At 39.7% G+C, this 17,500-nt stretch overlaps 1 protein-coding gene across 1 annotated transcript in view; it reads right to left on the bottom strand.

The window, feature by feature from the left end:
- Positions 1-17,500, bottom strand: part of LOC125040645 (KH domain-containing, RNA-binding, signal transduction-associated protein 2-like) — a gene marked incomplete in the record, with an annotated part of 149,103 nt that overhangs the window by 19,475 nt on the left and 112,128 nt on the right. Inside the window, 2 exon segments of the mRNA XM_047635308.1 lie at positions 1-67; positions 9,971-10,087. The exon segment at positions 1-67 is cut by the window's left edge and continues 235 nt beyond it. Of these exon segments, the coding sequence (XP_047491264.1) occupies positions 1-67; positions 9,971-10,087 (184 nt within the window).

Below are 17,500 nucleotides of genomic sequence, written 5' to 3'. Positions count from 1 at the left end.
TCTCCACGTGGAGGTCCTCCGTCAGGTGCACATACTTGGGGTCGCCCGAGGCACGCAGCTCCTCCTCCTGCGGGAGAGAGAGGGGGAGGGGGGTTAAGTGGGCGTCGCGAGGGGGGTCTGATGAGGGAAATGAGACAAATGGAGAGGGGTTCTGTAGGGTCTGTGAGGGGAATGGACGAAGGGAAGGAGGCACGGGAGAGGGGAATAATGGGAGCAAGAAGAGAGAGAGAGAGAGAGAGAGAGAGAGAGAGAGAGAGAGAGAGAGAGAGAGAGAGAGAGAGAGAGAGAGAGAGAGAGAGAGAGATGTATGAGAGTGCAAAGAAACAGAGCTAATGAGATAAAGGAAGAAAGAAAGAAGGGTGAGAGGGGAGATTAAAATAATAAAAAGGATGTCTCAAGGCGAGCAAGCCCCAACCCCTGAGGAGAGAGAGAAGAAAGACTAAATAGACGGAATGAAGAAAGAGACGAAAAGAAAGTGGAAAATGGGGATACAGAAAGAGAAAGAGAATTCCCCCCAATAAAGAGACAGAATAAAGGTAAAATAGACAGACAGTGAAAGCGAGAAAGAACGATAAAAAGGTGAAGGAAATGGGGAAGACACAAACATATACTGTACAGTATACGGAGAAACAGAAGAGAAAGATATATGAACGAGAATTCCAGGGAGAGGAAGGGAGGCAGAGAGATCGCCAGGCAGAAGAGAAGACAAAGGGGCAAGTTCGTACAGCAAATATTTGCAAAGGATTTTAGCTCAGGCTGTCCACACTCGGGGATACGTGTATATCCCAAGTGTATTTATACAGCTTCGACTTGTATTAAAAGACTCTAACTCCGTGTTTTGACAGCAGCAAAATCTCTCTCCTTCCCCCACCCCCTTTTCCTTCCTGGCCAAAAGCAATCATGGACTCCCGGGCGCTTGAAAACCATTTCCTTACCCTCTGCCACCCGCTCGAGTGTCTTGCTCCCGTGCCAACATTATCTTAATATGATTTCCTCTTCCATTTTCATCCTAATCCTGTTCCTGCTGCTCTCCCTCTTCGATCCCCTTCATCCCCCTCTTTCTCTGTTTCTTATTCTTGTTGTTTTCTTTTTTTTCTTCTTTTCTTCGTTTCTTCTTATTCTTTTTTTTTCTTTTAATCCTCCTCCTCCTTCTTATTCTTTTTCCTACTCCTCTTTCTCTACCCTTTCTTCTTATTTTAATTCTTATTCTTATTCATCCTCCTTCTTCTTATACCACTTCTGCTTCTCCTCCTCTTCCATCTTCCCAGAATCTTTTACGTTTTCTTCTATTTAATGATCTTCTTTCACCTTCCTTCTTTTATTTCTACCTCCTTATTCATCTGTTTTTCTTCCACCTCCAACTCCCCTCATCAATCACCTCTTTCTCTCTATATCCTCCTCCACCTCTTCTTCTGCATGCTATTCCTCCTCCTCCTTGTCCTTTTCCACTTCTCCTCCTCCTCCTTTTCCTCTTCCTTTTTTTCTTTATCTTCCTCTTCCTCCTCCTTCTACTCTTCCTCTTCTTCCTTCTCTTGCTCCTCCTCTTTTTCCTCCTCTTCCTCCTCCTCTTCCTCCTCTTCTTCTTCCTCCTCCTCCTCCTCCTCCTCCTCCTCCTCCTCCTCCTCCTCCTCCTCCTCCTCCTCCTCCTCCTCCTCCTCCTCCTCTTCCTCCTCCTCCTCCTCCTCTTCCTCCTCCTCCTCCTCCTCCTCCTCCTCCTCCTCCTCTCCATTCCATCGTCTCTATAGCAACATCCGGCTCGTTTTCTACATCCTGTTCCTCCTCCTCTTTCTCTCTTCCCCCTTCAAATCCTCCTCGTCCTCCTCCTCCTCTTCATCATCATCTTCCACCTCCTTTCGGATACTCCTGCCTTCTACATCCTGTTCCTTCTCTTCCTTCCTTTCCTCATTTCTCCCCTCTCCCTCTTTCCTCTCTTGTTCCTCCTCATCGCCCTTCTCTTCCAACCCCGTTTTCCTCCTCCTCTCCTTCCTACTCCAGTTCCTCCTTTCCCCTTCTCCTTCTCCTCCTCGTCCTTCCCCTCCCCCTCCCCCCTCCTCCTCCTCCTCCTCCTCCTCCTCCTCCTCCTCCTCCTCCTCCTCCTCATCCTCTTCCTCATCCTTCTCCTTCTCTTTCTCCTTCTCTCTTCTCCTCCTCCTCCTCCTCCTCCTCCTCCTACTCCTCCTCCTCCTTCTCCTCCTCCTCCTCCTACTCCTCCTCCTCCTCCTCCTCCTCTTCCTCTATTCTACTCCTCCTCCTTCTTCTCTCTTCTACTCCTCCTCCACCACCACCACCTCCTCCTCCCTCGCCTCCTCCTCTATTCTACTCCTCCTCCTCTTTCTCTCTTCTACTCCTCCTCCTCCTCCTCCTCCTCCTCTATTCTACTCCTCCTCCATCTTCTCTCTTCTACTCCTCCTCCTTCTCCTCCTCCTCCTCCTCCTTCGCCGCCGCCGCCGCCGCCACCTCCCCCTCCTCCTCCTCCCCTTCTCCTCTCACCTACTCCTCCTCCACCACCACCACCTCCTCCTCCCTCGCCTCCTCCTCCAGCTCCTCCTCACCCTCTGAATTCCCTTCCCGCTAACGGTTCAAGTCCCAGCAATTCTGACTTTAAAGTGTCTTGTACAATTTAGCTTGAGTTACCTCAAGTGCCACTCAGGCCTTTTTACGTTTTTTCTTGGTCTTTCCCTGTCTGTTTGCCTTTGTCTCTCTGTCTGTTTGTCTTTGTCTCTCTGTCTGTTTGCTTAACATTCTCACGATTTCTGTCTGACTGTTTGTCTGTTCTTCTTCCTCTTCGTCTCTCTCTCTCTCTCTCTCTCTCTCTCTCTCTCTCTCTCTCTCTCTCTCTCTCTCTCTCTCTCTCTCTCTCTCTCTCTCTCTCTCTCTCTTCCTGTGTGTGTGTGTGTGTGTATCTCTCTCTCTCTGAAATCTGTCTATCTATCTATCTATCTGTTTGTTTATCTATCTGACTATTATATCTATCTATCTATCTTTCTATTTATAACTATATATCTTCTATCTCTATCTATCTATTTATTCATACCTGTCTGTATGTCTCTGTTTATTTGTCTGGGTTTATTTCTCTCTCCCCCCCACCCTTTTTTTTTATCTCTTTCTCCGCCGCCCTCTCTCTCTCTCTCTCTCTCTCTCTCTCTCTCTCTCTCTCTCTCTCTCTCTCTCTCTCTCTCTCTCTCTCTCTCTCTCTCTCTCTCTCTCTACCACATACTTAAGTTTTCTATTCTCTTATATACCTCCTTCTTTACCCCCCCAACCCCCCCCGCCGAACCCATTTCCACCGTAAAACAAGAAAAGAAGAGGAAAGGAAAAAAAAATATCCTTTCCCTTCCTCGAAGTTTTCGCTTAACTTTGTCCCCCCCCCCCCCTCTTCCTCTCCCCCTTCTCTCCGCTGCCCACTCTCTCTCTCTAAGATGTCAGAGGGCCAATTCACATTTTCTTTTCCTTCATTTCTCCATTTTCTCTATCCGTTTTATCACGTTATTTATCCTCCCTCTACTGCTAGTCTACTCTCTTTTTTCTCTATTATGCTTTCTTCTTCATTCTGTTTTCTTTCTCCCCTTCTTTTCTTCACCCTCTCTTTCGCCTCTTTCTCCGCTCATATTCTTAAATCTATTCTATTTTTTCTCTCTCTCTTTTTCTTTTCCCATTCAGCTTTCTCATTCATTTATTCCCTTCCCCTCTTTCTTCTTCTTTCTTACTCCGTATCCACCATTTCTTCCTCTCTCATCCTCCTCTTCCTTCCTTCCTTTCATCCTCTTCTGTCTCCTTCCTCCTCTATCATATCCTTTCGTGGTTAGTAGTGGTATATCTTTTCCTCTTTCCTTCTCTCTCCACGTCCTCCTCCTATCCTCGTGTCTCTTTCTTTCTTCTACCCCTCTTTTCTCCCTACCCCTTTCCCCTCTTCTTCCCTCTCCCCTATCCTTTCCTATCTTTTACTCCTCTTTCTTTCCCTACATCCTTCCTACCTCCCTGCTCTCACCTCTTCTACCCTTCTCCCTTTTCCAATCTTTTCTTCTCCTCTTCCTACTCCCTTACCCTTTATTTTCTTCTACTCTTGTTTCTCTTCCTGCCTCCTTCTCCCTTTTCTTATTCTTCTTCTGCCCCTCTTTTTCTTCCTATCCCGCTGCCCTCTCCTTTCTTATACCCCCCCCCCTCCTGCTTCCCTCATAACTACCCCTCTTTCTCCTGACTCTCCCCTCTTCTCCTTTCTTTTTCCTTTCATTTTCTTCTTCCATTTTCTACTTTTTTTATGCGTCTTCTTCTTCCTTTGTCTAATTTTTCACCCTCTCTCTTTCCTGTTTTTTCCTCCTTCTCTTCCATCCTTCGTCCTTCGTCATTTCCTCTTCTTATCCTTTCCTTTCTCTCTTACATACTCTTTCTTTTCCCTTTCATCATCATCTTTAATTCTTTTCATCCTCCATCATTCTCATTTCTCCGTATTCCCTTTTCGGCTGATATTATTTATCTCTTGATTTATTTCGTTTTCTTGCTCTTCTCTATGCATCCTCTTTTCCAATCCCCCCTTTATCATCTTCTCCTTTAATTCTCTCATCCTCTTCACTTCTTTCAAGTCATCTATACAGCCTCTCCCTTTTCCTCTTCATTTTGTTATTTTTTTTTTCTTCCTCCTCCTCCTCTTCCTTCTATTCCTACTACTCTCCCTCTTGTTTCTTCTCTTTCTCTTTTCTCCTTTTCCTTTTTTTTTTCGTCCTCCTCTTCCCCTTCTTTTTCTTCTTCTTCTTCTTCCTTTTCTTCTTTTCCTTCTTTTTCTTCTTCTTCTTTTCTTCTTCTTCTTCTTCTTCTTCTTCTTCTTCTTCTTCTTCTTCTTCTTCTTCTTCTTCTTCTTCTTCTTCTTCTTCTTCTTCTTCTTCTTCATCATCATCTTCTTCTTCTTCTCCTTTTTCTTTTTCTTCTTCTTCTTCTGCTTCTTCCTCTTACTCACACTATTAAAATTATTCCTTTTACCCCTTCTCCTTATTCTCCATCTATTACTATTCCCTTCCCCTTCTTGTTCTCTCGTCTCCCTCTTCCCATCCCCCATTTCCCATTTTCTCTTCTCCATCCTCCATTTTCCCTTTCGCTTCCTTCCTTCTTCACCTCCTTCCAGTTCCCTTTCCTCCTTCCTTCTCCCTCCTCCATTTCCCCTTTCCTCCTTCCTTCTCCTCCGCCATTCCCCTTTCCATCCTTCCTTCTACCTCCTCCATTCCCTTTCCTCCTCCTTGCCTTCTCCCTCCTCCAGTTCCACCTTTCCTCCTTCCTTCTCTCCTCCTACCATTTCCGCCTTTCTCCATTCCTTCTCCTCCTCCATTTCCCCTTTCCTCCTGCTTCTCCTCCTCCATTTCCACCCTTTCCTTCTTCCTTCTCCCTCCTTCCTTTCCCTCTTCCTCCTTCCTGCTCTCCTCCATTGCCCATGTCCTCATTCTTCTCCTCCTCCAGTTCCCCGTTCCTCTTCCTTCTCCTCCGCCTTTCCCTCTTCCTCTTCCTTCTCCCTCCTATCATTTCCCCTCTCCTCCTTCCTTCTCCCATCCTCCATTTCCATTTCCTCCTTCTCTTCTCCCTCCTCCATTCCCCCTTTCCTTCTTCCTTCTCACCTCCTCCATTTCGCCCGTTTCCTCCTTCTTCTTCTCCTACATTTCCCCTTTCCTCCTTCCTTCTTTCTCCACTCCTCCATTTCCCCTTTCCTCTTTCTTCCTTCTCCATCCTCCATTTCCCCTTTCTATTCTCTTCCTTCTCCCTCCGCCTTTTCCCCTTTCCTCTTCCATCTCCCTCCTCATTTCCCCTTCTCCTCCTTCCTTCTCCCTCCTCCATTTCCCCTTTCCTCCTTCCTTCTCCCTCCTCCATTTCCCCTTTCCTCCTTCCTTCTCCCTCCTCCATTTCCCCTTTCCTCCTTCCTTCTCCCTCCTCCATTTCCCCTTTCCTCCTTCCTTCTCCTCCTCCATTTCCCCCTTTCCTTCTTCCTTCTCCCTCCTCCATTTCCCCTTTCCTCCTTCCTTCTCCTCCTCCATTTCCCCTTTCCTCCTTCCTTCTCCCTCCTCCATTTCCCCTTTCCTCCTTCCTTCTCCCTCCTCCATTTCCCCTTTCCTCCTTCCTTCTCCCTCCTCCATTTCCCCTTTCCTCTTTCCTTCTCCCTCCTCCATTTCCCCTTTCCTCCTTCCTTCTCCCTCCTCCATTTCCCCTTTCCTCCTTCCTTCTCCCTCCTCCATTTCCCCTTTCCTCTTTCCTTCTCCCTCCTCCATTTCCCCTTTCCTCCTTCCTTCTCCCTCCTCCATTTCCCCTTTCCTCCTTCCTTCTCCCTCCTCCATTTCCCCTTTCCTCTTTCCTTCTCCCTCCTCCATTTCCCCTCTCCTCCTTCCTTCTCCCTCCTCCATTTCCCCTTTCCTCCTTCCTTCTCCCTCCTCCTCCCATTCGCCTCATTATTTTAGAGGAAATTCACCTTCTTCATCTCCTAAGACGTGCTTTCTCCTTGTCTGGGAATTAAAGCTGTAAGAATGATTCTGTTTTCCTTTTTTCCTTTCTCTCTCTTTCTCTCTTTCTTCTCCTCTTCGCAACCTGCTTTTTTTTTAAATCTTTCTTTGTTATCTTTTTCGAGTATCCGGTGTTTTTTTGTTTTGTTTTGTTTTCCTCATTTTTTTCGTGTTTATTTTTGGATTATTTTATTTCTCTCTCTCTTTCTCTCTCTTTTCCGTCTTTCTTACTCTTCTCTCATTTTTTCCTTAACAATCTGTTTTTAGCCTATCCTTCTCCACATTTATCAAGTTCTTTCAAGTCTTTCTTCGCTATTTGTCTTCTTCTTTCCCCCTTCTCGCTTTCTTTGTTTTTTTCCTCCTCCTCTTCTCCCACTTTTGGCGGTTATCTTTGGTTTATGATATTTCTTTCTCTTTTATTATTATTATCTATCTCACTTTTTCACTTTCCTATTTTTTCGTAAATATCCTTGTTACCTTCCCCTTTCGCTGTTCCTGGTCGTTTATTCTGTATTATTTTTTCTCTTCTCTTCTTTTTGTGTGTTTTTTTTATAGTATCTTTTCTCTTTTCTCCCTCTTCCCTATTCTATTATCGTTCGTTTTCTTTATATTTCGTGTAAATTATCGTTAAACCTTCTTTCCTTCCCTCTTATGCCTTTGTTATCTTCTTCTCTATGTTTTCTTTTTCTCTATCTCTCTCTAATTTCTTTTCTTACCGTCTCCTTTCCAATTTTCATTTACATTTCATTCTCTATGTTTACGCTGCTTCCTTTACTCCTTTACCCTTGTCATTGCCTCCCTTTCCATTATGTATTTTTCCTTGTTATCTTCTATCTTACACCTTCTTTATCACCTCATCTGTTCACTGTTATCACATTTTTTGTTTCTTCGCAGATCTAATCTCATTAAATATCTCTTTTCTTGTTTATTTATTCCTACTGCTTCCCTTTCATTCACGAACTTCTCACTTCATTTATTTCACTCTTTTTTTTTCTCTCTCTTTCAATTCTTTTTGAATTCTTCCTTTTCTTCCTTCCTGCGTCTTTCCATTTCCATATTCATCTAAATCGTCCTGTTTACTTTTTATTTATTTGTATATTCCTTATCTATTTCTTATTTTTATGTATCTTTATTCATATATTTTATCTATTTAATTATCTCTTATCTATCTACCTACTGCAATAAATCAAATACTAATCGATTTAAAATCTCCTTTTGCACACGTAATTAATTCGACTGCTTATCACCCAGTCATTCATCACACCTTTAATTCATTCTATTCACACGCTGATTATGGGAATTCACATTTTAATAATCCCTGACCAGTCAAGATACCCACTTACCACTAATTGAATGAATTATTACATTCATCTATCAGTGTAATTCCACGTATAATCTATACATTGGATTTTTCATGTGGTTGATATAGGCATATGGAAAAAGTTATATACGTCTGACTAATCATTTATAAAATGTGGAAATTTGCACAGTTCTCATTCTTTTTATGTTATGTACGTGTACTATTTTGTTGGTTTATCTATCAGTCAATCAACCAATCAACCTATCTGTCTATCCATCCACCTATCTATCTATCTATCTATCTATCTATCTATCTATCTATCTATCTATCTATCTATATATATATCTATATATCTATCTATCTGTATAGTATATATGTATATATACACCTGTTTCTCTATTTACCCCCCTGTGTATCTATCTATCTATCTATCTATCTACCTGTCTGTCTGTCTTTCGTCTATATATCTATTGATCTATACCCTATCTTCCTATACCTGTTAATCTATCTATCTCTGTCTGTCTATCTTCAACTGTATATATGTATGTCTCGATTTATCCTAACTAGGCCATACCATTGCTTGGTTGCATTCAATTTACTCAAAAAAAAGGAGTAATAAATAAAACATTTAAAGCAAATAAGCTATATGAAGGTACATCACTTTGCAATTCAGTGGCTGCCATGCATTGAACATAAATACGAGAGCACATAATTCAATTTCCTCGAAATGTTAACTTATATTCTAATGATTTATTGAACAGAAAGATAAAGTGAATATACAGTATTTATATGCTGCTTGTGTAATTTAGTAATCTGCTGTAGATTTGTTGTGTTGAAATAATCATCTGCTGCTCTTTAGATCAATACTCATATTCAAATGATTTGGGGAGAATGATGTGTAAATCATTCTTTCTCTTTCTCTCTTTCTCTCTGTCTATATATCTATCTGTCTATCTATCTATCTATCTGTCTATCTATTTCTCTATCTATCTATCTATCTGTCTATCTATCTATCTATCTATCTATCTATCTATCTTTTTCTCTATCTATCTATCTATCTATCTGTCTGTCTATCTATATCTCTATCTCCCTCTCCTTCCTCTATTTGTTAATCTATCTATCAGCCTGTCTGTTTGTCTATCTATCAATCTATCTAACTATCTATCTATCTATCTATCTATCTATCTATCTATCTCCCTTTCCTTCCTCTATTTGTTCATCTATCTATCAGGCTGTCTGTTTGTCTATCTATCTATCTATCTATCTATCTATCTATCTACCTGCCTTCCTGTCTATCTAGTTATCTGTGTGTCTGTTCATCAATCAGACTATCTAGCAGTCTGTTTATCTATCTATCTATTTAAATATCGTTCTGTTTCACTCTCTCTTCATTTCCCGCTTTATTCCTTCTTTCTCCCTTTCCCGCTATCTATTTTCCTTCGGTTTTTCATGTCTCTTTTATTCTCTCTTTCTTCATTACCCTATTTTTCTCTTTCCAGCCAAGCCTTTTTTTTATTATCTCATCCCTTATATTCCACCGTTTATTCTCTTCCCTTCACTCTCTTCTCCAGTTCAACCCTTTTATTATTTCCCTTCTCTAATTCTTTGATTTATCCTCCCTCTCTCCTCCCTCTTTATCCCTTTCTCCCTCACTCTCTCTTCTTCCCTCCTAATTCTCGTTTCCATTTGTGTTCTCTCATTCTCCTCATTTTTTAAATTCCTTTTCTAATTATCTGCTTATTCCTATGCCCTTTCTCCCATTCTTTCTTTATTTTTCCCATTCTTCCCCATCCTTTCAAACCCCATTCCCCCATTCTTTCCCGTCTCCCATCTCCCCTTTTATTATTTCTCTCTCTTATTCTTTCCCTTACTCTCTCCCTCCCTTTCCCTTCCTCTTATGCCCACTTATCAGTCATCATTATTTTTCTGTGTTACTTTTCGCCCTTCCTTTTTTTTTTTCTCTATTTACACTTTCGCTTCGCCTTATCCCTTCTTATAATTCCTTCGTCCCCCCATTCTATCCTTAATTCTCTCCCCATCTTCCTCTTTCTCTCCTTCCTCTCCCACTCTTTCTTCGACTTATCCATTCCTTTTTTTTCTTCTCCTTTTTAGATCTATCTCTCCCAATTCGTCCCCCCCCCCTTTTTTTTTCCTTCCCCCTTTTTTCTTTCTTCTTTCTTTTTCTTTCTTTTTTTACCTTCTGTTTGTCCCTCATGGAACCGCGTCCAAGAACCGCCATCTTAGTCATGGTTTCTTCTTGAAGACGTTTCATGGAGTTACCCTTCGGACCGAGGAGCTTGCCCACGAAGTTGAACTGCGGGAGAAAAGAAGAGGACGGTTTGTTAGAAGGAGGAGAAGTAGGAATAAGAAGGAGAGAGAATAGGGGATGGCGTCATGTTATGGTGGGCGTTTCCTGTGCGTAGAAATAGGAAGATATCTAATATAAATATACATACTACCTTGCTCGTTCACACACACACACACACATCTCACACAAACGCACACACACACAGACACACACACACACACACATATACACACACACACACACACGAACACACACACACACAAACAAACAAGCAAACACAAGCAGACACAATAACACAATGAAAAGTCTGTAATGAATTTCGTTATGGACACAATGCATATTTATCTTCAGGTAACTTTCTCTCTGTAAAATATTTATGTGTATCGTTATTTAGCAGCCATTATTTACTTACTTATTTCGTTTTTTTTTCTCCGTAATCATCATCTTTATCTACATAATCATCAAATTCATATTCAAATTCATCTCCCCGGCAACCAAGACATCTGAACTCAACCTCTAAAATAATCTTAAACTTACGGAGGGAAATAAAACTCAAAAAAATATTCATAAACTCAGTTTTCATAATACACAAAATTCATAAATTTCCTTATCTCATTAAAAAGGCCGAGCGAAGATGGAGTAGAGAGACTGCGACGCAATGTAAATAATTCTCGAGTGTCTGGCATCGTCTGTGACACGGAGGCCGAGCGTGGGAAATTTATGGGAGGCGTGGGAACGGAGACAAGAAGGTGGGGGGAGGGGGGAGGGGGAAGAAGAGGAGGGAGGGGATGTGGGGGTAGTATAAGGGCTAGGGAGTGGATAACAATAATGAAAATGAAAATAATGATAATAAAAATAATGATAATAGAAACAGACATAAAGACAATAATCATGATATTAGAATAATAATGATAAGGGTGTAAATAAAAATGATGATAATAATAATGATAATAGTAATAACGACAATAACAATATTAATAGTAATGATAATAATTATAACGATAATAACAATAATAAAAATAATGGTACTACTAATAGTAATTATGATAATAATAATAACAATAATAATAATACAATAATAATAGTGATAATGATAATAACAACACATAATGAAAATATTAATAAAATTAATAGGGATAATAAGAACAATAATAGTAATGGTAATAATCGGAAAAAGTAGTTAATAATGATAATAACAATAGTAAAAATAATAATGATGATAATAATAGTAACAGTAATGATAATAATACAAATAATGATCATCATCATCACCATAATCATCATCATCATTATAATGATATTAAGAACTTCATAATAATGATAATAATAAGATAAAATGATAATGATAATGATAATAATCCCAACATTACTCTTATTCCAATTGTTATCATTATTTTAAATAAAATGAGAAAGCTAGTAACTAAATCGAAAATGATTCTCCCGACCATAAATTGAAGGTCAGACCATCCCCATAGGGTGAATCCATGAATGAATATAGATGATAAGCTTGTACAAACACATGGATGTAATTTGCAGATCAGATGAACCCCATCCCCTTCGGTTATAAAATGCGATGACCCTGTTATGGAAACACAATTTGACAGAAGAATAAACATATGTGAAGTGAATATATCCTATGTGTATATTCTGTTTCCATGTACCTCTGTCTCTCTCGTCTCTGTGTCTATATATATATGCATATATATAAGTATATATATGTATATATATATATATATATATATATATATATATATATATATATATATATATATATATATAAATGTGTGTGTGTGTGTATATATATAAATATATATATATATATATATATATATATATATATATATATATATATATATATATATAAATGTGTGTGTGTGTGTATGTGTGTGTGTGTATGTGTGTGTGTGTATGTGTGTGTGTGTGTATGTGTGTGTGTGTGTGTGTGTGTGTGTGTGTTGTGTGTGTGTGTGTGCATATACTTTCCAAAATATAAAAAAGGGAAATAACAAGAAAAAATACCGCGGAAATTTACATAAAACGCCCGCCAGAATCATGTACTCTAATTACCTCATTAAAGAAAAGTATTTACTCTGAAGTTCAGGAGTGTCCATGCAAAATTGGGCCTTTGCACACACGCGCGCATAAACACATGAGATTAGTCATAAATGCAAACAGAACGTGAGACAAGGAAAGGAAGGAAAAGGGGGGGGGGGGGTAAATTAACGAAGGAGGGAGAAAAAGAAGAAAAGAGGGAGAGAAGGAGGGGATAGGGGGGGGGGAAAGGAGGGAGGGAGGAAGGGAGAAAGAGAGAGAGGAGAGAGTCATGAGAGAGAGATAGAGAGAGATAGACAATAAATGTATATATATATATATATATATATATATATATATATATACATATATATATATATATATATATATATATATACACATATATATATATATATATATATATATATATATATATATATAGAGAGAGAGAGAGAGAGAGAGAGAGAGAGAGAGAGGGAGAGAAGGGGGGGGGGGGGGGGGGGGAGAAGAGAGAGATCAATAGAGAGAAAGATTTTAAAAAGTAAATATATAAATGACAAACAAATAAAACATTTAAAGCGAAGTCCCCGTGCAGCCATAACGACATTTACGAAATTAATATTGTTTATTTTTCACGTGTAAACCTTTGCATACATTTCACAATATAAAAACAGCTTTGAATTTTGGGCCCATGAATAACTCTCTTCCTTACCCAACTTTTCCCCTCATCCTCTCTCGCTCCCCTTTCCCCCCACCACACTCCCTCTCTCTCCCACTTCCACTCCCTCTCTCTCACACTCCCTTTCCTTTTCTCTTACAGTCCCTCTCCCTGTCTCTCCCACTCCCTCTGCCTCCCCCTTTTTCTATTCCCATCCCCCCCTCTCCAAAAACCCCAAAAATCTCCCCACCCCCCTCTTCCCACCACTCTCCAAAAACCCCCACATTTCCCTCCCAAAAAAATGGGTCGCCAAAAAAAATTTTTCCCCTTCTAAAATCAATAATTAAAATGTTTTCTTTACGAAAATCTTATTAAAATTTTTCCAATAAAATTTAAAAAAAACCTCTTTCTTAACAAATTCCTTTTAAAAAAAATGTGTTTCTTCTAAAAAAAAAAAATTTCCTTTTTTTCCTTCTTTTTTCCTAATTTCTTTTGTTTTATCTTCTAATATTTCTCTTTTTAAAATCCCCCCAACCAACCTTCTTCATAAAAAATTAAAAACCCTTTTTTAAAAAAAAACAATGAAATATAAAACTAAATATAAAATTTAAAAAAAAAAAAAAGTAAAAAAAAGTAAGAATTCTAAAATATAAAAAAAAAAAAAAAAACTCTAAAAAATAATAATTTAAAAACATAAATAATAAATAAAAAAAAAAAAAAAATAAAAAAAAAAAGAAGAAATAAAAAAAAAAAAAAGAGAAAACCCAAAAAAAGAAGAAAACAAAAAAAATAAAAAAATAGGTGAGAAAAAAAAAAAAAAAGAAAACAAAATCCCTCATCCCCCTATAAAATTACTTAAAAAAATAATACAATAAACTCATAATAAACAAAATAAAAACCCAATCATTCTCACCATAAAAAAAAATACACATACCACACCTCCACCTCATCCACCTCCTAAACATAAATGACATAAGCTAATGAATAAAGAAAATAATAATAAACATAAAAAAAAAAATATAATAATTAAAATAATAATAATATTAAAAAAAACCAAAATTATCATTATAACCAAACTTATAATAATCCCAACTGACAACAACAACAACAACAACAACAATAATAATGAAATAATATATTTTATTATCCTTTACATTAACAACAACAATAACAATAATGATATGGACAATAAGAAAAAAAAGACACAATCAATCCTCAACTTTGGTACGTAAAGTAATTTAAAACACATCAAAGAATGTAGCGAAATGAAATGAAATAGTACGTTGGGACACACTCTAAAGCGTTAAAGAAAATGATTGGTGCCAATATTAATTTGCCAAGAAGTACACAGTGTTAGTAGCGTTCACTGTCCGTTTGGCCCTCTCAGTGCCATTACTTTAAATGGGGCTTATTATCTCCCCCGCTCTTCCTGAAATTCGATAGGTAGTGTGGGGGGGTGTGGGGGGGGGGTGGGTAACAGGAGGAGGGGTTAGAGGAAGGAGGGGGGGTAGGGGTCAGGGGAGTGCGAGGAGAAGGGGGGGTTAAGGAGGAGGGGTTGGGGGCTAGGGGGGAGGGGGAGGGTCGAGGTCGGGTCCGTTTGTTTTCAATTGTGTATATTCCTTTTCATTTTTCCTTTCTTTTCGTTGCTATTTGGATTCTTATTTATTATTTGTCTTTTTTTTTTTTTGTATTTGGTGTCCATTCGTTCAATTTCTTTTTCTTTTATACTTCTGGTTTCTATGTTTTGGTTTCCTTTCCCCTTTCTTTCCCTCTCCCTGCACTCACTGTTTTTTTGTGTCCTATATCTGTGTGTATCTGTCTGTACTTAACTCTTCCTCTCTCTGTCCTTTCCCTCCACATCATCACTCTCTTCCTCTAATCCACTCTCTCTCGCTCAGTATCGTCAATCATCATAAGTCTCAAATCTCACATCCTTTCTCCTCACTCACTCTTCTCATCTCCTGACAACGGTCAATCACTCTTCCCCTTCTCTAATCCTCTCTAATGTCCATCCTCCCTTCACTCTCCCGTTCGCTCCCCTGCTCTCCCCTCCAATCAAACACTCGTCCTCCTAACTCTCCCTCTCAAACTCAATCTCAACATCGCACCGCCTCTCTACTCAAAACTTCCCCTTCGCCTCCCGCAATTCACGTCATCATCCATCTTAAATTTCGCTCCCTGATCACCGTCCTCTCTCAGAACAAACTCTTCTCTACTCCCTCTCTCTCTCTCTCTCTCTCGCTACTCCTCTTATTCTTCCATCATCTAACTCATCCTCTCATTCAGCCATTTACGTCACTCACTCTTTTCTCTCTACAACAATCTAGATTCTCTTCTTCAGACATCCCCTCTCTCTCCGATCATCTTTCTCTCCTCCTACCTCTCGAAAGCCTCATCACCCACTCAATCTTTATCGGTCCACTCTGCTCCATTCTCATCGTTCTCCGACCTCCTCTCACTCCTCCGATCTCACGAATCTTCTCCTCCGACCTCTCAACTTTCGATCTCTATCCAATCCTCGTCTCCATCAGCTCCCGACCTCTTCTCATCACGATCTCACTCTCTCGACTAGCAATCTCTCATAGCCGTCTAATCCTCCTCTCGTCCCGGTCTCTGTCCTCTCCGAGTACAACACTCATTATCTCGTATTCTAACTCTTTTACCCTCGTACTCTCTGTCATAAATCCTCAAATTCTGCAATCAATCTCTCGTAGATCTATCGAGTCTTTTTCTTTTCTTTCCCCTCCTCCCTTTCTCCTCCTCTCTCAGTCTCAGCCCTCATCTCAGACCTTCAAACTCTGTTCTCCAACGATCCCATGGTCTCGTTCCTCCTCTCACTCTCTCCTGATACTCTCTCCCAATTCCACGTCGTCAACCTTCTGATATGTCATCACTCGTCATATCAGCAATAATCTTCACTCTATCTCTCATATTCTACCTCCCACTCTTATCTCTCATCTGTGATATCTACACTCTCCAGCTTCCCTCTCTTATCCTCTCCTCCTCCACACTCTCTGTCTCTCTCAGTCCTCTCTCCTTCTCCACCCCCAACTCTCTCTCAACTCTCTTCTCTCTCCTCTAATCTAATAAAATCCTCAACAAACTCTTCAGACCCTATTAACGTAATAATCGAAAGACATAAGATTATATCGAACCTCGCTCCGAGACGATATGACATCTTTACCTTCCCTCACCCATATTAAAGACTGCCCTATCATATCACTTCACGATCTCCCATCTACGACCCAACTCCTCATTCTCCTCACCTCCAACACACTCCAACCTCCCCTCCATCAACTCCACCCCCCAACCAGTCCTTCCCCATCTACCTCTTCATCTCACATTTCTTTCACAATTATCCTCCTACCCCACTCAATAACACAACCAGATCACACTCACCCGTCACACACACCTCCCACTCACCCACACCCCTACGACAACCTCCAATCTCACAATAATCAACTCAATCCCCAACCCAGCCCACCCACCACACTCACTCTAACTCTTCCTCCACTAAAACCTCACTACAATCATCACCAACCTCCAACTCAAAAAACCCACAAACTCACTCCACCACACCGCACCCACCTCCCTACCACACACCCTCAACACACCATCAACCCACCCCACCTATACCACTCCCCCCACATCCCCAACACTCTCACACCACCAACCTCTCACTAACACAACCACCCACTACCAACACCAACCCCTCCCTCTCACCCTACACCCCCACACCCAATACCCACCACCACACACAACCCACAGTCTTACCCCACAACCCTTTCCCAACCCCCACCCCCCTTCTACCCCTCACTACTCACACATACACCTCATACACACCCACAACTTAAAACACTCACGTCCACTCTTCTCCTCACACTCAATCTATCTTTTTCATCCTTCCACCTATCAACACCCTCATAACCCTACCCTCTTATTCCCCCCACTCACTAACCCCCCACTTCACCAAAAACACATGACCCCTCCACAACAAATTTTCAATCACAACATCAACTATCAAATTCAGCAATATGTGTGATCACAAACCTGTCCAAAATACGGCTGAACAAATCCATATAAACAAATTAATGGACAGAAGCCTATATACGGTCGAATTTCGAAAATAAACATGATAAGTGACATAAGTGACAGCCAACAACGAGAGCATAAACGGTAGTTTATAAAAATTATAATAAATATACAGCATGATGAATTGATTTTCCGGGATAATATGAATTATATGAATAAGAATGATCAATAAACACACAACCAATGAAATATCTCATAAAGGAAAATTATTGTAAATAAGGAAAAATACTGTTGATATTTAGCTAATGGATATATAATAAAAGGATAAATGCAATTATAATATAGATAAAAAGAATTTCAATAAAAAATTTCAATATTCATAACCCAATGTACCTCAACCACTGCAACAAGACCCTATACCACATATGACCTCGAGAATACAATTTCCCTGGCAATACACGTAAGTGCAATAAAAAACCAATATCAACAAAACAAACAAACAACTATTGTCATAAAAATAAAACCAACCAACAAACAAGCAAAAAAAGGAAATGAGAACCCTTAACCACATCATTTTTAAAAAAAAAATAAAAAAAAAAAAACAAAAAAAAAAAAAAAAAAATAAAAAAAAAAAAAAAAAAAATCCGCAAATATTAAAACTTTAAAAAAAAATCTTAAAGAAAAAACTCCCATCTTGG

Source organism: Penaeus chinensis, chromosome 29 (genome assembly GCF_019202785.1).
Source record: "Penaeus chinensis breed Huanghai No. 1 chromosome 29, ASM1920278v2, whole genome shotgun sequence".
Lineage (NCBI taxonomy): Eukaryota > Metazoa > Arthropoda > Malacostraca > Decapoda > Penaeidae > Penaeus > Penaeus chinensis.
The sequence above is the reverse complement of the archived record's forward strand: the minus strand, read 5'-3'. Positions and strand labels throughout refer to the sequence as shown.